This window comes from Lentinula edodes (assembly GCF_021015755.1).
Source record: "Lentinula edodes strain Le(Bin) 0899 ss11 chromosome Unknown C8R40scaffold_44, whole genome shotgun sequence".
Lineage (NCBI taxonomy): Eukaryota > Fungi > Basidiomycota > Agaricomycetes > Agaricales > Omphalotaceae > Lentinula > Lentinula edodes.
In genome coordinates, this window is record NW_025764350.1 from 157,070 (window position 1) to 178,085 (window position 21,016).

Here is a 21,016-nt window from a genome sequence, read left to right on the forward strand (position 1 = left end):
TCATAAGTGCTTGGAACGTGGCAGGGGAATTTGTGAGACCAAAGAACATGACCTTAGGCTCGAACAAGCCTCGGGTTGTTGCGAACGCGCCTTTCCATTCATGCCCCTTCTTAATCCGTATGTTATTGTAACCCCAGCGGACATCAAACTTCGTGAAGTATCTGGCTCCCTGAAGTCGACTAATGATATCAGCAACTAATGGAAGAGGGTATCGGTTCTTCACAGTGTACTCGTTCAGTTTCCGGTAGTCTTGTACGAAACGGAGTTTCCCATCCTTCTTCTTTACGAAGAAGACCGGTGATGAGATTGGTGATTTTGAGGGGACGATATAGCCTTTCCGTAGGTTTTCTTCTAGGAAACGATCCAACTCCTCCTGCTCATTTAGGGACATGGGATAAATCTTGGTACGCATGGTTGCCGGTGCTCCAGGTACGAGATCAATCGCATGGTCCCAAGGTTGGTGGGCAGGTAATCGTTCGGAGGCGGATTCTGAGAAAACCTTCTTGAAATCACGATACTGCTCAGGGACCATTTCTTCGAAGGTTTTAACAGGTTTGTCTCGGTTGGCTTCCTCTGCTAGCTGCTGGGAGTAAGTGAATCCTGCGGCGCACCAGACTTCCTCCGTCTGTTCCTCTAGAATTCCTGCTTTTACCCATGCCCGGCGAGTTTTATGATTGGCTCGAATTCGGTGTATTGGTGGTTCTTCCACCGCTGCTGATTCACTTGGTTCAAGGGTCGCTTCTAGTGGCTCCTCAATGTGGGGGTTTTCTGCGGGAGGTTCCAGTTCCGGGAGTTCGAGGATCGGGGTTTCTGTGTGAGTGGCGGCTAGATGAGAGTACAAGATCTCCTCGTCTGGGACTTCTTCTATCGTTACTCGAGGAGGCTTTACTGAAAGTCGTCCTTTCTCCCAATCAATCTCCGGATTTACCTTCCGTAGCCAGGGGAGTCCAAGGATGATGTCTTCACCTCCTAGGTTGGTGATCAGAAAGTCCATCCATCGCTCTTGATTATCCACTGTGAGTGCTAGACGTGCAAAATGGGTTATCCGTCCAGCTCGGTTAGGTGTTCCATCGATATTAAAAACGTCGATCGGTTTATGGAGGGGTGCACATCTTACATGGTTCCGGGTGACAAAGTCTTGGTTTAAAAACAGGGCGGTAGCTCCACAGTCTACCATGGCTGCAGTTGTTATACTGTGATTCCTTCCTCTTAGTCTCGCATGAATTCGGAAATGTGGGGAAGTAGAGTTTAATTCCCGGATCGACGATATTGTACATGATGGGTGCGAGTCATACGAGGAAGTAGCGAACATAACAAACTGATTACGGGGTACTCTCGGTGCAGCCGAAGCGGGTACCCTCTTTAAAAACCCTGTTGGAAGCCAGAGGACGAGGAGGACATAGCGTTAGCACGATCAAGTAATTCCCTTATTTGACCAATCTGATTGGAAAAGTCCTGGTTAGGGGGGCTCGGAGTAGCAGCTACGGGTGCAGAAGCAGATGTTGGGGTCGAGGACGCGATTTGGACGGATTCGTTTGGGAATAGGGAGAATGGCGCGGGTCCCGTAGCGGATATCTGTTGGCGTCGAGGTTGCTGGCGTCGGCCTCGGTCTCGTCCGAGTCCCATAAATTTGTCTTGGCAGACTGCTTCCAGATGTCCTCGACGTCCACAGTAGCGGCAGGTGGTTTCTCGGTGTGGGCAGTTTTGCTTGACATGACCTTGGGCACCGCAGCCGAAGCATCGTCCTCGCATGCGAGCTAGGAATGCTTCCCTAGTATTCCCATTACTGGTGTGGGTTGCATCAATGTCCATAGCGTGGGGGTCAGCAGGGGTAGTATGAGCAGTATGCGTGGGAGGGTATCCAGAGTTCCGGCCAGTCATGGTGGGATTGTGCAGGTAGACATCCACCGATATGGCCCGTTTGATTGCCTCCTTCAGAGTCGGAGCAATTCCTTGGGCAATGTTTACGGTGATGAGGTGTTGTCGGATCTCTGGGAGTAATGCAGTGAAGAAACGTTCCCGCAAGTCAATATCAGACATTTCAGTCCGATCTCCGATATCCTTGAACTTCTGAGCGAATTCCGCAACTGTCTGTCCTTTACTTTGCCTGAGATTCTTGATCTCGCTACGGGCTTCCATACCTGGGTCCATTGGTTCAAACCGTTGGCTAAATTCCTTCAGAAACGCCTCCCAATTTCCTCCGAAAGGGGGATTTTCCGCATTGAAATGTAGCAGATGGGGAGTTGCCCAATCTCCGGCACTTTCTGTGAAGAAGCCCAAGGCGGACTTGATGAGTTTTACCTGGCTTTTGGCGAGATCCGGTTGTTCTGACGCCCAATTCTGGAACTGAGCCATGAAGCGACGGGCTTCAGCGCCATCTTTACCCTTGAAAACCTCGGGTTTGTTCATGCTTGACTTGGAGGATGAGCGTTCCTCCATAGCTGTAGCAAGGTTAGCTACTTGTCTGATGAGCTGAGCCATGAGATCATCCGCAGAGGTGTTTGGGGCAGGCGGGATAGGAGTCGACATGATGGGAGTAGGCAATCGGGGCTGAGGAATCGGCAGGAAGGTTATATTGCTCACAGTGAGTGGCTCTCGGATTGAGTTCGAAAGGGCGTTGGGGCAAGGTTGAGACTGGCAGTCGCGCCAAGTATCGTCGTTGTTATGGGCGTGAGCTTGGTCTCTGGGGTCAAGTGCGTGCGGGAGTGCGGAGCAGTCTATACTGGCAACAGGTGTTTCAGAGTCGGGCGGAACTGGGGAAGACGTGGTGTCTATAGACCCTGCAAGGACAACCTTATTGGTAGGCTGTCAGTGCAGTAATGGATCTTGACCTAATGTCACGAAGCGGCAGAGGCGGAGTGACTAACGGAGCGGGAAAGCGGAGCGACTAAGCAGAACGGTGAGGCGGAGCAACTGGACAAGGCAACAAGGCGGAGCGACTAAGCAGAACGGCGGCAGACTGGTCCCAGATAATGACAGAGATATATTGAGTATCGTAGTCATAGGTAATAATAAGTAAGCACATACCTGGTCCCAGATAATGACAGAGAGGTCAAGATAAGGGACCAGGCTGTGGAGGGTTGGCTATATATACATAATCCGGTCTGCGAGAAACAACGATGTAATACTGTACAGTTTAGGAACAAGGAAGGTGGCGGAAGCCAATAGAAGGAGAAGATGGGTCAGGTGGATCAGTAATCGATGGATCAGTAATCGATGGGGGTTTGACAGTGATGGGATGATGTATCGTACAAGTAAAGGCGTCGGGACGGTGAGAAAAGGAAAATGATAGGGGCTGCGTACTTTATGACACGAACGTGGTTGTAACACGTCGCGGAGATGTTGTATGTGCATATGACGCTTTTGCAAAGCACTGGCAGGTCAACGACAAATTACCGGACGAATTCTCCCTCTTTGCCTATATCGACAACAAAGGAATCCCTCAGCATATGGTTAAACATGTATTCCTCACTTTTTGTTACGGCGTCTGGGAACGAGCGGCAATGCGTCATGTCCTGGGCCATAGTTTCAGAATTGGAGGAGCTGTCGAACTCCTTCTCGCAGGTGTTTCGCCAGAGGTGGTTGCAATGATCGGAGGTTGGACCTCACTGGCTTTTCTTCTATATTGGAGACGTATGGAACACATCATCCCAACACATTTGGCGAAGGCTTATTCACGGACTCAAATTGATGCTATTTCGGACAACATAGAGCAATATAGAAAGAAGAATAAAGTTAGTAATGAACTCATCACTGCTTGTATGGCTGGTTTAGATATTACCAACATTTCGGACGATACTTAAACTCTCGTACTTCCTTTTACACACAGAAAATACATACAATTTTGGCAGTTAATAATCAGAGTCCTCAGCTCTATTCGGGGTACAACTCCAATAGTTATTCGGAGTGTGCTGGGAAGGAGCCTCGGCTCTGTCTGGGTGATTCGCACTCTCCTCATTCACGGGTGGGAGCGCGGGGCTTCGCCCCCAGGCAAAACCTTCTGATATATTGATACCAACTATCATATACAAAGTAGAATATCTCGGTATACATATAAGCTCACTCGAATAACTTATTCCGAGATAAGTCAACCGTAGGTTGGCTTATCATAGGATAAGATAAGGAGTGGCGATGAGTGTTATTAGGTGCTCGTCCGTTCTCACTCACGACACTCATCGCAATACATCCCACAATCCCACCTTTCGTCGTAATCCCACCCACCCTCCCTTTCTTTATTTCAGTGTCTGACGGGTAAGCTACCACAGCCCAGACACTCCGGGCTCAAAAGTCTCCGTTTAGCGGTGTGTTGCCCACCCGCGCGGGGCTTTGCCCCCAGGCAAAACCTTCTGATATATTGATACCAACTATCATATACAAAGTAGAATATCTCGGTATACATATAAGCTCACTCGAATAACTTATACACAGGTTAAACAGTAAAGGCGCTTGCTGGGCGCTTGGCAACTCAGTTATTTTCCACCGTGGGACAATCAAACGCGCGCACGTGATCAAGCAGCATCGCGTTTACTAATAATTATGTAACCTTTAACGTATCACTACGGCAAGCAGAATGAACATAACACTCTACAAGGCGGTAGCTGTAGCTGTAGCTAAGAAGGAGCTCCAGGAAGCCAAAGTTTCGCTTGGAACAATCAGCGAAGATGCTGTCGTTCCATGACCATAAAATATGGCTGTAGTTCCAGGCATAACATCTTCCGCAAGGATTGAATCCTCACCGCCAACTACATGAGACCCAAGAACCAATCCGGTTGTGTTTGACCCAAGGATGAATTCCCGCAGAAACACGAACGCCTGAAGTATCAAATGTCAATAATTCCATAAAGAAATGAGAGCAGGACTGACCGCCTCAGGAACAGACATCGGAACGAAGTGACCCGCGTTTTGGAATAGTGCATAGGTGAGGTTTCTTTCTTGATGGACAATTCCCGCAAATCGTCCTTCATCGTCTGTAAATGGGGTGGCTGGTTTGCGAGTAAACCCTTGGATACCGCCGAAAGTGATATTTTGGATTACGACTGGGCGCACGCAGCAATTCAGCAACCTCCTTTCGCTTATAATTCTTACGGAAGCTAACCTTGGAGTCCTCGGTGTGCAACTAGCGAGTCATCGTTTCCTTCGTATATGATGATATGAACACCCCTATCGCTCGCGTTGGTAGCGAGTTCAGTCATGAATGCCATTGGTCTGTACTTGAAGTTAGATCCTGCGAGCGCAATGCGTCTGCGAAGCGTGAATTTGAAACTTACTCGACGCCTAAGAGACCAAGGTCAGTCAGCTGCAGAGATAAATAAGGAACGCCTTACTAGGATCTCCAAACGGATTTGTTCCGGGTCCTAAAATATTATGAAACACAATCAGTTTGTCGATAGTTAATGGTGATTGTCTTGTCTAACCTTCGGATGTAGAGTTACCGAAGGGGTTACTGAAGATCTCCACCCACTCTTTAATCGGAGCGTGTAAAGCAGCGCGAGTGCGATTATCTGGGTAAAAGCTAGTCAACGCGATTGCAGGCAATGTTATGTGCATCCAGACCATTTAAAAAGACACTTGGATCAGAAGGAACCTCGGGGCGAAGGGCGTCCGGAATATCATAAGCCTATTAAGGAAGGTTGGAGTGAACCAGGAAGTAGAGTTCAGAGGCCACTAACGTCAAATTCGCCTACGGCTGTAGATGGAATTGAAATACCACGTTGAGCAACAAATTTTCACAGAACCCGAACACACGACTTACTCCAGGGAAAGGTAAAATTTTGTGCGTAACCAGTCATCTCCTCCCACAAGAAGCATCCATAGGTAGGATCGAGGGTACCGTTGGGACGACCGATAAGATTTCGCTTCAATATGGTTCTCCTCTCCTCAAGTTCTGCTGTCCTACTTTCTATGTCACGGGACTCAAGCGAAGAAACGGCAGCAGAAAGCGCCCTTTTGCTTAAGCTTCGCTTTCTGGGTACTTGGGGTTGGACTTGAGAATTTGCAAAGACACTCGTAGTGGTAAAAGGATCAGTTATTGTAGGAATTATACCATGTTGAGGGTAGGTCAAGTTTACGTCATATCCACACAAGTGCTCCCTAAATTCCTGCTCAGCCAGATCTAAGAATGTCAATGAGCAGATGAATACGTACTGCTCCTTGAAATACTGGAACACATCCGGGTCAAATCCAATGATTTCAGGATATGTTTCGAGTGTGATGACCTGGGTATACAGATCAGTAAGCAAAGATTGGGAAACGGAGAAAGTTTTATCACCGTGGAAAGTTCCTCGTACAAGGCGAACCCGCCAATGGTTCCGTCACCAATCGAGATTTTACGCAGATTCACCGGCGGATTGGGCGTCGAGAAGATTGCTTTCGTGATATATGGCTAAGGGATCAACATCTTTCAAGATTATCAGCTCGACGTGGAAAGTATGTATGACTCACGATGAATGTTCCAGCATAACTCTCTCCGGTGAGATAGAACGGCCGAGTGGCAAGACTCGGGAAGACTTTGACGAGATTTGTGAGGAATCCGACCTGATTTGAAGCATTGAGCCAGGATCGTAAAAAAGAAATTGATACACACGAAATCCTGCCCTAATTGGTCTTCACCGTCGACTGAAAAATGATTAGTCAAGCGGCTGATAGTCTGTAAATAAGCCAAATACCGTAACCAGCAGCATCTGATGTCGAGAATCCGGTGCCAACTGTTCAAAAAATATAAGATCATAGCGAGACACCATTGATTAAGTTGACCTGGCTGGTCTACCCAGAAAGCATCTGCTAACTTGTTCCAACTGAATTCATTTTCAACGATGGAGTAATTTCCCGTCACTTGAAGCGGACCGTTCTCTGTCATGAGACCTACAAGACTGGAAGAGCCCGGACTAGTAAAATGGAGACCAAAGACAGTTGATGATGATTCAAACCCGAGTTGATTGAGACTCACCCTCCGTTCAGCCAGATGAGCCATGGCTCATCGTCCCGTTCCCCAGCGCGCGCAGTGAGCGACCCTTCTTCCTTCTCAAATGCCCAAAACCAAAGGGTGTTGTTGGGATGTCCGACGCGATTGACCCCGATATTGCCGGCGAAATTTCGTGCGATTGGTTCAGTGACATTTGGTAACGGGTCAGTGACTTCAAAATCTACAGCTAAATTTTAGAAAAGATACTTTGGTGGAATTGAAGACGTACATTTTTGCCATGCCGGGCTGAAATCTCCTTCAGGTATTCCTGTATAGTTGTGAGGGAAAGTACCTAATACGAGTGGTGAGACGCCATGTGAGCTCACACGTAAGCTCAAGACAGAAAAGACAACTTACTTGGCAGACGTTGCGAAAGTGCTTGAGAGGCAGATAGAAGTAGCAGTAACAAGCCAGAGAGATCGAGCATCGCGAGGACTTGTTCAGAGTATGTTCGTCAAACCGCAGGTATTCTTATAGCTTTATTTTCGGTCGCGCATACTAGACCATGTTGAGATAATTGTCCGTGATCCTTCCGAAGAAGAGAAGCTTCAAAGTTGGAATCAAGTTAGCATATGCAGACTCCCATTTTTACAATCGCGAACGTTACCAAACCAGCACAACATCAATCACAAAAAGATAAGACAGAGTCAATGTCCATCAGCTGCGGGTGTGGAGCTCGTGGCATTAGGGAAAGATGAACAGAAAGACGAGAGAAATCGTCGAGCAAAAGTGAGTTCCCCCGTTCCGGCCCGTTCTCTCGCGAGGTTTCTTCGATCCATGACACTCGTTGTGGCTTCTCTGATAATTGAGAAGGCTTTCGAGAATACATCTCTATCTGCTAATGTAATAGAATTGTTTACAATGCAGAGAAAGTTTTCCCAATCCAGATTGTATCAAACGTGAGCCCATTTGGAGAGCATGACTCACGAGTTAGCACCTGCAGAAAAACGACGTGGCACTACATCTAACACCCAAGATGTTCTTGAATTATTCAAATCGATCGTCGATTCTGAGCTAATATGAGATGATACGACTCTAATATTGCCTTCACCTCGTCCCACTTATCCCCATCACCAGACACATTCTTGAGACTCGGAAAGATCTGATGTAGGCTTAACGCGACGTAAAGAGGATCCAATACATCGTAGTGCACACTGCAGATAAAATCACGCAAAGGATGCATGAACGGGGTGGGTGGAATAGGATCTGCTGCACCAGGAGAAACATCGATTTGGATCGGATACTGGAGATAGTCCAAGTTCGGACATTCTCGAGCAAAATGGGCTAGAGAACTGACGGGGGGTATTTCAGACCACGAGACAGCAGTAAAATGAAGTGTTTCAGCGTGAGGCCATGAGGAGGCAATAGTGGCCGTGATTTGGTCGGTAAGGAAAAGTGGCGAGGAATACCGAAGGCTCCGAATTTGGGTTAGCTTCAACAACGGGTTGAACAACGACCAGAGTCTTTCGCGATCAGGGTCCACTACAAAAAGCGATGTTGCGTTATCGATATCGAGATTCTGGAGGGAAGAGAAACGACCAAGGGATGTGGTCACATCAATAGCATCGATGATGGATGGATCACCATGCCATCTTAAGGACAATATCTGTAGAGACAAAGGCGTGACAATCTTCAAAAAGTTATGCAACTCTGAACTAGACCCGATGATTGAAAGTTGCTTCAGAGAAGGGAAACTAGTCTGGAGACCAACATAATCGAAGGAATCATCGCTGAGTAAGGTCAAATTGAGGTAGGTCAATTTCGTTAGAGATGCCAAGCTCTGAATATAGTCTTTCTCATACTGTGGTAAACGTCCCAGATGAAGAGCCTCCAACTCGCGGAAACCTCTTAGGGAAGCGGATATCCCGGAAAATTGGGTGGTTGTAATGAATAGAGATCGTAATCCTGGACTCTTTGAAGCAAGAAGAGCAAGTGAAGGCCCGAAATCGAGATGTTCAGATTGTGGGAAATAGGGCGAAGGAATCACTGCTCTGGATATAGAGCTCGTCAAAAAGAATACCAACGAGTACATGCATATTTGAGTTCCAGGTAGCAACTGTGCTAGGTTTGGAAAGATAGGTTTTGATTGGCCAAGGATTGCATAAACCGATTCATGCACATTGTCAGTGCCGTCGTCTTTGAATATACGGACTCTGGAAGCATAGTAGTGAAGCCTATCCCAAGAGGGAAGAGCAATCTGCTTCATGATCATCTATTTATGCGCAGGAATTCTCAGTGGATCGGGTGATCGCAAGATTGAGTGAGTACATACTTTTTTCCCATTCAAAGACACTGTCTCTGGCAGCACCGACAGCAGTGGTTCGACACTGTTTAACGTCCTCCAGAGAACACCCAATGCGGGTTCCAGAAATGTTTTGGAGCTAAGACCTAAAGATAAAAGGCCTTTCCGACAGTTTAGATCTTCGGTAGTCCGGAATGTACGATCGAGACATCGAGAAGTGCCAAATTCCAGCTCCTCGCATATTAGTGCAATTACGTCCACATTGAGCATACCGTGCGCGTCACTGGGTGGCCAACGATGTCGATGAAGACAACAAAGAAATCAGACTGGAGCAGATAAACGTGCAGCCGTTCCTGCCGAATTGTTTTTCGGATTCAAGAAAGGTACAAAATTGTTACAAAGTTATGTACATTGACGCAAATACATAATATCATGTGATTAAAGATATGCCTGATATAGTTTATCTCTGGTCACATGCTTCTGAATTCTTACCGCTGATCAGATCAACTGCTGATCAACTGTCGAGCCGAATTTTTTCTCATGTTGCTATCATACAGAGATTCTTGCAGCAGACTTATTTTGAGGACAGGAGCCTTCCAGGAACAGCCACGAACCAGGCTTAGACAAATGTTGCACTAATTCAACTCATTGACGGGATGCCGATCAAGACTCAACGCTGGTCAAAGCATCAACTTTGTGTCTTCAATGCCCTTGACATCGTTTAAGGATCTGATGACTACTATTTTTCTGGTTTGTACTATAAGCCCTTCCACTGATTCACCATAGGCTCGATCCAGTGCGTATATTCATTATCGTGGTTTCACTTGAGTTAACGTTGAAGGCATCTTATATCAGAGGATTGGAAGCATACTTTCATTAATGATTCGCAGTGTCATTCCGATTGTGGGGACGTAAAAATGATTTTGGAATCTATGTAGCTCCTCCTGGTACCTCCAAAACCATGCAGGTAAGAACCAGATGTTCGGATAGCTGACCTTCACCCTCCTGTATCATCGTCGTCGTTTTATACCAGAAGATCAAGTTGCGAATTTGTGGGTCCAGTTTGTCATTCACGCTGTCGTATCTTTATTTTTTCAACAAGATTCGAAGCTCAAGGCTGTGTAGCTGTCAATTGATACGTTGTATTGTGGCGTACTGATGAATAAACAGAGCGTTTTCAACTTTACTGGAACTTCCACTTCATGCAGCCACTAAGCGATCTTGGCGGGATCTTGGACACCGCGTCCAATTCCTCCGATGACAGAACACTCCTAACAAGGCTTAGGCGCCGCAGTTCCTCAAGCTTCTGTCTTTACTGTCAACTACGAGCCTCAGACCCTTTAGTGGTTGATAGTCTGTACCAGAAAGTTCGAATGCGTAATCTCGAAGGCCCCGAGCGGAGAAACTTATGGAACTGTAGCGGATCACCTGTACGGCCACTAGCGGTGTCGATGGTGAGTAGTAGCAACCTACCTCTTTCATGAATCATAGTTCATATTTTCATTGGTAGCGCGCTAATTGCAAGAGGCGGAAGGAATTAATGCAAAACCTGACCAGGCGCAGTTCTCCGCGAAATGTAGGATAAAATTCGACTCAGAAGAATGACTCTATGTATTAACTATTTCGAAGGGTGCAAATGACCCAGATAGCAGCACGTTTAAAAACCAAACGAAAATTAATGATGTCTATGGCGCATCACCTAGCGGCGGCACGCGGTGCAAGCCCCGTTCACAGCGCTAACAGGGACTTTTCGAGCCTCTTTCAACCTGAAGCAAACGTTATGCTAAGGTCAAGACATATATCAGACCGCTTACCACTGAGTGCAAGTGCTTGTGCAGTTGCTGCATGGGCCTTTCGCTTGATGAACCCTGCTGTTGATGCAGTTGCTTTTGTTACAGTCGACCTAGAAAGGATGAACTTTTCAGTCAAGCATGAGAGGAACGAAAACGATCAGCACCAACTTTGACGCCACCGTCAATAGGTATCAAATGTCCGCAAGCGAATTTGGTGCAGTTGACAGAGCGGTAGCACATTGTGTCAATCTAGTCTGAGCGAGGAGAAAATCAAGATGAGTAGCTACCAGTAAGTTGTCAAACGAGAACATACTTTTGCGTTTATAAGTATCTGAAGAAGTTGAAGAGGATGGAATGTCGATTACTTATGCTCAACCTCCTACTCATTTATACTCAGCACTACTTCAACCAGAGCGAAGTCGGAAGGACTTAGATATCCGAGTACACAATCCGTAAATGGAAAATATTAAATTTGGCTAGAGACATGGAATGCAAACAAAGACAGGGTATAACATATCATGTCAATTTGATGGCGTTCAGCATCGTTTCAAATCATTCGCTGCTAGTGGTATGACTCACAGAAATGCGATAGACGACATGCAGAAGTCCGGGAAGGGTCTCACTGCCAAATGTACCTTAAGCGGTCGGGATACTGATTCCAGCGACTCCGAAAACCGTACTATGACGAGTATCAAGTCGGGAAATGTAGAAAATCAGGAATCAAATCATTAAGGGCATAGACGGCGTCTGCATAGATGACATTTAACTTTGAGATTTTCGATCCAAAATGGTATAATCTGGCGTCTAAGCTCCCGCTCTGGAACGAGGTTCTCGCAGAGCTTGCTTAGGATATACACTATCTAGGAAGAAGCCAGAAACCTAGTAAACCTTATACACTGAGCATATGGTAGGTGTCGCATCCGGCCTAGTGCTACTTACCGGTGTCCTATTAACCTTACAAACCAATTTCCCCCTACTCCTTGTTCCAGAATGAATGATTCCACCACTCACCGGGAGCCTTGACAGCTTGTATATTGCGTCCGGCTTTATTGGGACTTTCAGAAAACTGCAAGTACCATAACTCGGAAACGCCTTCACGTCGGAGGTATTCCAGGAGACGGCGATAGTTCAATCCAACTGCATGAGGACCGTGACTGTCATCGGATAGCGCTAATCTTCCGCCATCTTGAAGGATGACCTAGATGCACTCATAATGAAGAATTGTTTAGCGAGATTAAAAGGAATGTTTCTACCTTCAACAAATCTTCCGCAGGATATGCAGTGTTCCAATTCTTTCTGAACGCGGCAGCATTTACTTCAAACAGAGCTCCATATTCGATGGCATAAGATATATTACGCTTCAATCGCTTCCATGAGCGAGAGTAGTCCGAAAGCCGTATCTCCGGATGATATAGTCGACATAGATCAAGGTGACCAATAAGCTCAGGATGAAATCTCTGCAATACGTGGAACTGTGCATCAAAGTAGCGGCATAGGAAGTTCTCCATCCGTTCGTTCTCCGATGTTCCTGGCTGTTGGGCTAGGGATTTTCTGAACGTATCTACATCAAAATCGATGGGTATTTCTCCAACGTGATGGATGGAGCCAACGATGTATTCAATCCTACCGCGATTGCGTTCTAGCAAGGCATCCAATTGGTCCAAGTCGATAGAAGTAATGTAGTCTGTTTCTAATCCGACGAGCAAGGTGATTTGAGACGCATATCGCGCTTTGAGGCGATGGGCTTCATACACGAACGCGTCAAACTGATCATGCAGAGCTTGCAGATCCATTCCTGCCTTGCATTGCCACATATGAGTTTTTGGAAAATCCATTAGCAAACAAGTTACCTCTTCGGGGTATAAGTCCTCAATCCGATATCTAGGAACGTGCTCAGTAAGCCCATACACTTCGAAGCCACTCCGTATGGCTTCAAGAACAACGTCTTCGAGACTTCCCGCAGCATGACGACAAAATTGACCAGAGTGTGAATGATGACTATAAGGCATAAATGAAAGATAATGCCAAAACCAAGTCTGGTCTTAAGCGCTGCTGAGCACAGCATTTTGCGATCAACATGATCTGAGCTATGTCAAATTTCGGGGGCTACTGAGAGCTACTCTGGATTACGGGGCCGCTTTGGACTACCGGACTCAACATTGAACACAACAAATGATTATGAACTAGCAAGGCAAGTGACTCAATCATCCAGAAGGAACCGCCACTAATTTTCGGACGCTTTCTATCTTATAATTCGTTTTTTGAAAGACGCTTGACGTCGCCTGTGCTGTACTGAAGGTAAAGTGTAATGTCAGTACCAATGGACAGGTGACTCATTTGATTAAAATTTGGTGCAGGGAGGCGCTGGAACGAGTACTTGCGATGCTTTTCTCAAATTCAATGGGTAAACCTTGAACATTCAAACCAGACTTGAACGAAACTAACCGTCACGGATTTGCAAAAGCCGCGATCACTTAGTTTTTCACCTCATGCTGCGTATAACTAACTGTATGGTAGTTATTTGACTTGTACACCGAGTGGTATTTGACACGAAAGTTCTTTGAAGGATAACTAAGAGACTGCTTGAATAAAGTTCTGTGTATAACTTATGGATATTACCCTGCGAGCCAAGAAAAGAGTGTTAATGTATGTAACCGGATGGTCCTTGACAAGAGTATTACACATGAGATATTAGGTCCGTGATATGCAAAGCAAGTTCGAGGGAAGTAAAGGAAGGCGCAAATGATAGCAAATCCAAGTCCTGTAGTAGGAGGCGAGTCAACGAAAACGAATGAAAGGGTCTATATTCTATTCTGCAAGGATAGTGTCAATGGACTTGTTGAGGAAGTCTTTGCGCGACAGTAGGTCCGCTCTCGGGAATTTAGCATTCATGGCTTCTCGAGCGGTTCTACAACACATGAGTAAAAATCATCATCGGCATAATAACACGTACTTCTTGGTAACAGTCATTAGGTCTTGAGTACCGAGATAGCTGCGCAATGCGGCGAAAAGTTCGTCATCACTAGGATTGGGGTTCTGGCTGGGACCGGCAAATGGGTTGACAGTGGTCGCCATCGAAAATGTGGACAATGGTCGCTGCTCTTGACTGGCAGGCATGGTAGGTGGGGCGAATGCACCAGACTGAGAGCCACCAAAGCTACCACCAGTCATCATACCAGCCATCATAGTGGTTCGGGGATCCATAGCGGCAGGAGACATCATATTCATCCCCATCCCCATCGGCATCCCATACATACTGCCAGTGTTCTGATAGCTCATTGGCATAACTGGTCCCATAGGCATCCGTCCGCCATAATCAGAGCCGGCGGCAGAGCCTGGCCCACCACCAAAAGGCATGTAAGGGAGTTGAGGTGCAGCGTATTGCTGACCACCATGATGTGAAAGGTTGCTTAAAGATTGCTGGCTCCCCGTGAATGGATTGGGATTCGAACGACTATTCATCGTTAAGTTCGTGTCACGATAGTAATCACCAGCTTGTGAGCCTTGTTGATAGTTGTAGGGAGAACCAGTCCGAGATGCGGTTGGACGCGGATGTGTGTGCGGCTTACTATATCCAGTTTCATCTGAATGACGCGAACCAGTTTCCCATGCTTCAGCTTCGTATTCTACAATAAGCAGTTAGTCACCATGCGGATGAATATGGAATGGAAACACGCACCACTAAACTTCTTCAGTGGAATCATCGACTCGTCAAATTTATCATCGTCATTTACAATGACCTTCTTGTCTTTTCCTTCACCGATAACCAAACGAGTGTTACCCCAACCGAATTCGTCCATGCACCAGAAGGAATAAACCGGAAGGAATAAGCTGTAGATTGGATACCTGCGAAAATAGTGAGAAAAGCCCTGCTTCGGTATCGAGGACTTACGAAAGAAGGTAAACGACCATCCACCCGATCAGCATGAATTCACGCTTCAAGATGAAGATCAAAATCTGTGTCAAGATGTTAACGAGTGGCGCAACGCAGCAATGGATTAACCTCACTTGAAGACCATACCCAGCTGCAATCATGATGATGGCAATCAACGGGAAGGGGGATTTTCCAAGAGAAACTACGATAACAAGGTATACCAGCTGACATTTCAGGTTAGGACAGGAATAAGAAGTAAGAAGTGAGTGCACACACATAGACGACGGTGGAAGGCAGGATCTACGATGGAAAGTCAACAAACGAATATATAGAATGAAAGAACGGACAGTCATTCACCATGGTACTCAAAAGATCAACAAAAACGAATATACGCATAGAAAAACAGCAGAATCCGATGAGCTCAGGGAGCATCACCAATTCACACAGGTTATGGACCGTGGAGTTGATCCAACGACGACGTTGAGAGAATAGCACACGAGTAGACTCCGGAGCGACCGTATGGGCTACAGCATCAGGGTTGAATTTGGTCTTGAACGTAGGAAAGTGTTTCATCAACAGTGTCGTCAAATAACGATCTTCTCCCAAAGAGAAAAGATTCTTCTTGTGAAGGGTATCAACGTTGGGTTCGGCGTACTCGTCAATGACACGGTTCGATATGATGATAGGCCGACCCTTGTCTGCTGTACGAATACGGTAAAGACTGAAGCAACCGGGAAGACAGGTGACGGAGCCGAAGAGACTTTCGAAGGCCTTGGTCAAGTGGTGGGATATGTAATACTCGTAAACCTGGATCATTGTCCACCAGGAAGTATCCTCGTTCGCTACCTTGGTTTCGCCACATATTCCAATGATATTCGAGTCGATAGCGGCCGAAGCTACAAGCCTGTTGAGAGATTCTGGTGTCACAGTCTGCAAACAGGAACTGAGTTTCACTAACTCCATATGGTTCAAACAAACCAACTCACTGTGTCGGCGTCGATGGTGAATATATACTCGTAGAAGGCAGGATCGATCCCAATAACATTCCTCATCTGATGATACAGCTCCAGCTCTAGCGGACTCATAGGCGCGTCAAAGTGAACACGGTTTAAATAATGCATAAGCAAAATTTGACTGTCACGCTTGCCACGATTGCCAGGTTTTGAACGCTCCGTGGGTTTACCAACTTTCACAACAACCATGTACCTTGAGAAAAAGAGTCAGGAAATTTTCCTGAAGCTATCATAAGGACATACGGCACGACGTGTCCTTCGAACTCATATAACCCGGAGTACACTTTGCCATAATTTAGCGCACGTGAGCCTTCTCCGACCGACTTGAACATCAATGGTTCAGGGTCAAGCTTAGGATCCACACCGAGAATATCCTGGACGATGCGGGGCGTGGTACGGTCGTTCCCGCTTCCGGTAATGTTTCCATCGCAGATGATGAAGATAAGTTTGCGCTTGTCGTCGTAGTTGAGAGCAGCAAGGGAGTCAATAGTGCGGCGAAGAGAGTCTTCCCCTTCTGTGTAACAAGGAACTTGGCAGAGCACAAATTTGTCTTGCAACTCCGGGGTACGTTTAGGAGCAAGCTGCAGAGCAGAAAGAACTGTAGAGGCTGATGAAAAACAACACACAAAATAAGTAGAGATACAAACATTTCAAAACCATTGTAGACATCAGAATAGCAGCTACCACGATCAGCGTAATGTTTGGCGCTTGGCACCTGGCGGTAGTGCGGAAGTCAGTCTGGCCAATGTAGAAGACATTGTTGAGACAGTCCAGATTCTGTTGACGATAGGTCTCGTTAAGCTTCCCGAGCGCGGTATTCAACGAATCGGTGATGTCTTGGCCAGAACGATCCTTGAAAACGGTCTCGATACCAGAGTCGAGGAAAAGATATGCGTCATTGTTGTCATTTTGGTCTTGAGTGTAGAAGTAGTCAGTCAGATCATAGAGATTGTTGTTATAGACACCCCAGATCCTGAACAAATATTGTCAATTTTTGGTAATGTAGATATCCATTTACTTACTTTTCAATGTCTTCATCTGATGCATAGGACTGTATCTCATCCCAACTGTGAACTAGCGTTCCAATGTGATACTGATTGATGACGGGTTGGAACGTCGCAGTATACCAATCCGAATTATGAAGCTGGCTCGTCGTAGATTGAGCAAACTCTCCTGACGAATGATCCGCAGTCGGTTCAGTTTCAGTGAAGTTCTTGAACGACAGCTTCATCGTTGAGGTCGGACCAAGATTACCGCAGCCGAGGACAAGAGGAACTGGGAAGTAATATGTCAAATCCAGTCCAGCAAGCGCTTCCAAGACATCATCGGAGTTGGAGTCCTCTCCGTCGATATCACTGTGTTGGCCTTGAACGAAGTTTGAGACATCGTAGACTTTTCCTTGAATAGCGACATAGTAGTCATTATCTGCAGTATGTTCTGCGACCTCGTTCGTCAACCATGCATTATCATAGTCGGGGCAAAGTAACCGGCCAAAAATGACAATGTAGAAAATGACGATGCCGTTGAGAAGCAAAATGAGGAAACAAATGGTGACCTTTTCTCTCCATGCAAGCCGAACATCAGGTCGTTTCATCCGCCCAACATGCGTCAGCAAAAACGAGGGAATGAACCAAGTACAAGCCCAGACAGTTCCAAGCCAGAATCTCCGGCTCCTTGTTGAAGGAACTTCTTCGACAGAGTCTGGAGCGTCTTTGACGACAAGACCATCACCTTCCTTGACAGATGACCCAGCAGGGACTGTACCTGTCCCCGTAACTGACGACTCATCCTTCTTATCCCATTCGGATCCCCAGCCGCCATCATCCGCCTGGCCTCTGAACGCGTTCGGCGTCGACATTTGAGCTGGGGAATTCGGGGCCGGTAGAGCATTGTATGCTGGACCTTGATTAGGGGAACGATGTTGAGTTCCGTTTGTTCCTGTCCTCCTCAATACCAAGTCATCATTACTCGCTCCGAGTCCACCACCGTCCATTTGGGATCCAACACCCCCATAACCATAACCTCCTCCTTCATGCGTGTATTCTGTGCCATCGTCCGGTGCGACACTGGCGTCCTCGTCATCGTCCATTTCCATGCCTGCGTCCCCTAAAGCCCTCTTGGCGTCTTTTTCTACAGCCCGAACAGTATCTTCTACCATTTTCCAAGCGGAATACGAAAGCCATATCGAGCGGTGGCCAACAACATAATCTACACCCTCAATCCACCCATTCGCTCGAGCACATTGTGTGATTCGCTCACTCTCAGACCCACGCATAGTCGGGACATAACGGTCACAGAATTGAGCCAGGTCAAAGTCGGCGATGCATTCGACACTGCGACGGGAGGCCAAATCAGATAGGAGGAGACTACGAATTTGAGCTTTGACTCGGCGTTTGTCAAAAGAATTTGGTGAGCCGGAGTCGTTCGGACGAATGCAAGACAATGCCCAGAGACGGGCTTTGGAGATGTTGGCAAAGAGCTCGGAAAGAGTGAAGTTGATTTGAGTGGTAACAGGGTAAGATTTACCTCTGTCGAGCTCGAGGTGTTCTTGTGCATCTTCTGAAGTACGTTCGCCTTCTCCTGTGAAATTGGAGGAAACGAATGGTGTGAGGGTACGCAGTGGTCTGGAGGAGACTTGTGCTTGGACAACGATTGACTCGTCCTTGTAGTGCTTCTCCACTGCCAAACTTGGGCCAGAGAATAATTTGGCGACAAAGCTTTCACTGGAATTCCTCAACAGTGGGACGAAAGCCGGATCAAGCAAGTCTGTGTCCTTTTCTACAAAGTCTGAAACGTCATACATGCACACACCAGCATAGTGGTTGACACCAAACTGCATACGGTTTGCGTTACCAGAAGTAGCGACGAAGGATGCATGCACGCCGAATTTAGCTTGCATTTCCTGCAACAAATCTTCATTACGATGATCACTGTTACCCTTACCCTGCTTGTGAGCAGACGAAGCCTTGTTCATCAGCGACAAGAGCCCTCCAGGCTTCCGCTGCGCCTTATCCGGCAACTGCCCTCGAAGCATCTCCACACACGCCGTATTATCCATTGTTGATATCGCTGGGATCGACACGCCGTCGCTGACAATATGATTACTATACCCAATGGTGTCCTCAAACGTTTGGCGCGTGAAGTACGACTGGAGCATCTCATCGGCAAAATTGATGCAAAACTCGTCAAAGCCGTTTTGGCCGTAAGCGGATATGAGAGGAGCATTACCCGAAAGAGCGACGGAACTTGTTCCGGTTGGACCGCGAGACTGATACCCGGGTTGGTCGAGCAAAACAATCTGGCTGTGCGGAGGGGGTGATTTGGATGACGGAGCAACCTTGTGGTTCGCTGTTTCGACAACAAATGCGAACATGATGGCATAGAGATCCCGGACAAGCTGGTCTCGTTGAAGAGCACTCTGCTGCGCGTTCAGCAAAGCGGTATAAAGTTCCTTGCGCACATAGCTCGTCTTGTTCGTCAGAGCCTGCGAGAGGTCTTCGGAGGAGACTCCGAGCAAACGAGATACGTGGTCGAGCACCTCGACATTGGTAACGTGAGCGGAAACGGTGTGAAAATCACCTTCACCAAATTCGAGGTTGCCGAGAAGAAGAATGGCTATAAGGAGGCTAAAAATGGCTGCGGTAGCTTTTGGTTTGAATCCAAGCGTTCGCATAGCAGCTCGCAGGTCACCCATGGCAATCGAGTCATCGCTGGACGGACCCGCGGGAAGCCTGTAGGTACCCGAAGAAGCTAACAGGGCATAGTCCGAGGGATCCTCAATATTGAGTGCATCTCGTTCAGCGGACGTACATCCAGCAATGAATTGATAGAAGACGTGAAAAGACCGTTCTTCCTGAGTAAGGCGATTGAGTCTAGACTTGTCGAGTCCGAAAGTGAGGACTTTGGCACCAGCAATTCTTCCTCGCTCGTTGAAATGCAGCTCAGTATATCGACTGTGTCGTGAAGCATTTGGGTTCATGAGCGTTTTCGAGTTACCAAATGATTCGAGAACGATTCCAAGTGCTTTGACTTGCTCTGCGATTTTGGCTTCTTTGCTCGAATGACTGGACAGCCTGAGGATCTGGTTGGTAAAAAGACGAAGATTTGAAGTCTTTCCAGAGCCTGTGATACCCCTGCAAAGAAAAACTCAGCATAAAAGAAATGAGGCCGTGGGTTGATCATGCTCACCTCGCGAGCAATGCCTGCGACTCATTCCTTCTCCTCATCACTAGATACATCCTCGCAGCAAGGTCGTAAATATGTGGCTGTAGAAGCTTTGGTGAGTCAACCATTGGTAAACTAGTGTCTTTATACGATCGTTCCTCGTATTCCTTTGCACTGGCATTATTAACACTCGCTAGAGTTTTATATGGATTAATTGCGACAAAATTGGTGGCTCCGGCGCGAGTATACGGTAAATCAGCTCTAAACCTGGCTTGTAAAACAGCCAGAATAGCGTCGTCGGTTGGATAGATGGTCGCTGAGCCGGAAGACGAAACAAGGTCAATGAGGTCGCCAGAGGCTACGGCCTGCACATTGTGATTTGAGGCCATGACCGTAAGGAGAGATGGTAGGGAACAAACAGCAAATGCTGCCTTGGTGTTGTGTAGCAGCGAGTGGAGAGGAAGAAGAAATAATCGTTACACACGCAGACAGCCTACGGCCAATTCATTCCCACGTGGCGTCACTGCAACGGTATTATTAGTATTACCGTGTTCACTGCCAGTTATTTCGAATCCGGGCTACTCATATATGTACATACCGGACTATCTCCTAGTCGACCTGCTTTTTTTCGCACTAAGTCATGGCCATTGGACTTGAGCAAGTATCAAAATGTACGGACGTGAGTATAGTATATTAGAGTCTATTTATTCTGCAGTTCTGATGGCCTCTTTCCGTTTCGTTGATCCAGCAGCTATCTTTGGTATCGTTCAGGTATCGTTTCTTGGAAGAGATGTAGCAGCAGGAAAGGGAGTAGGTGAATTATCAAGCCGTATCAAGCCGCAACGTATCCGAAAAAGGTGAGGCCGAGTCGTCTCGGAAAATGTCGACTTGTTGACACCGGACCACTGGCAACGCGCACGCCGACAATGTCTTTTCAATTCGGAATCGTTTCTGAACGGATCAACGGCA

The 21,016-nt window shown here is 47.0% G+C and overlaps 4 protein-coding genes across 4 annotated transcripts; all 4 read right to left on the reverse strand.

The window, feature by feature from the left end:
• Positions 1-4,584: 4,584 nt before the first annotated feature.
• On the reverse strand, positions 4,585-7,388 carry C8R40DRAFT_1163134 (alpha/beta-hydrolase; the record flags this gene model as incomplete). Its single annotated transcript, XM_046230338.1, has 17 exons — positions 4,585-4,812; positions 4,864-5,036; positions 5,096-5,224; positions 5,325-5,354; positions 5,415-5,501; positions 5,554-5,617; positions 5,670-5,686; positions 5,753-6,090; positions 6,145-6,215; positions 6,269-6,382; positions 6,442-6,534; positions 6,584-6,615; positions 6,666-6,704; positions 6,754-6,884; positions 6,947-7,142; positions 7,191-7,253; positions 7,319-7,388. The coding sequence occupies 17 exons, from the start codon at positions 7,386-7,388 to the stop codon at positions 4,585-4,587; spliced, it is 1,875 nt and encodes a 624-aa protein (XP_046081593.1).
• Positions 7,389-7,952: 564 nt separating this feature from the next.
• On the reverse strand, positions 7,953-9,473 carry C8R40DRAFT_1073222 (uncharacterized protein; the record flags this gene model as incomplete). Its single annotated transcript, XM_046226538.1, has 2 exons — positions 7,953-9,173; positions 9,234-9,473. The coding sequence occupies 2 exons, from the start codon at positions 9,471-9,473 to the stop codon at positions 7,953-7,955; spliced, it is 1,461 nt and encodes a 486-aa protein (XP_046081594.1).
• Positions 9,474-11,969: 2,496 nt separating this feature from the next.
• Positions 11,970-13,005, reverse strand: C8R40DRAFT_1056880 (Polymerase/histidinol phosphatase-like protein; the record flags this gene model as incomplete). The annotated part of the gene is made up of 3 exons (XM_046225114.1): positions 11,970-12,194; positions 12,250-12,795; positions 12,847-13,005. 3 exons carry the CDS (start codon positions 13,003-13,005, stop codon positions 11,970-11,972), a joined length of 930 nt encoding a protein of 309 aa, XP_046081595.1.
• Positions 13,006-13,804: 799 nt separating this feature from the next.
• Positions 13,805-20,436, reverse strand: C8R40DRAFT_1175530 (chitin synthase; the record flags this gene model as incomplete). Its single annotated transcript, XM_046232340.1, has 12 exons — positions 13,805-13,904; positions 13,950-14,622; positions 14,676-14,842; positions 14,889-14,953; positions 15,005-15,094; positions 15,147-15,170; positions 15,228-15,800; positions 15,857-16,076; positions 16,127-16,481; positions 16,531-16,856; positions 16,906-20,016; positions 20,072-20,436. 12 exons carry the CDS (start codon positions 20,434-20,436, stop codon positions 13,805-13,807), a joined length of 6,069 nt encoding a protein of 2,022 aa, XP_046081596.1.
• Between the last annotated feature and the right edge of the window lie 580 nt (positions 20,437-21,016).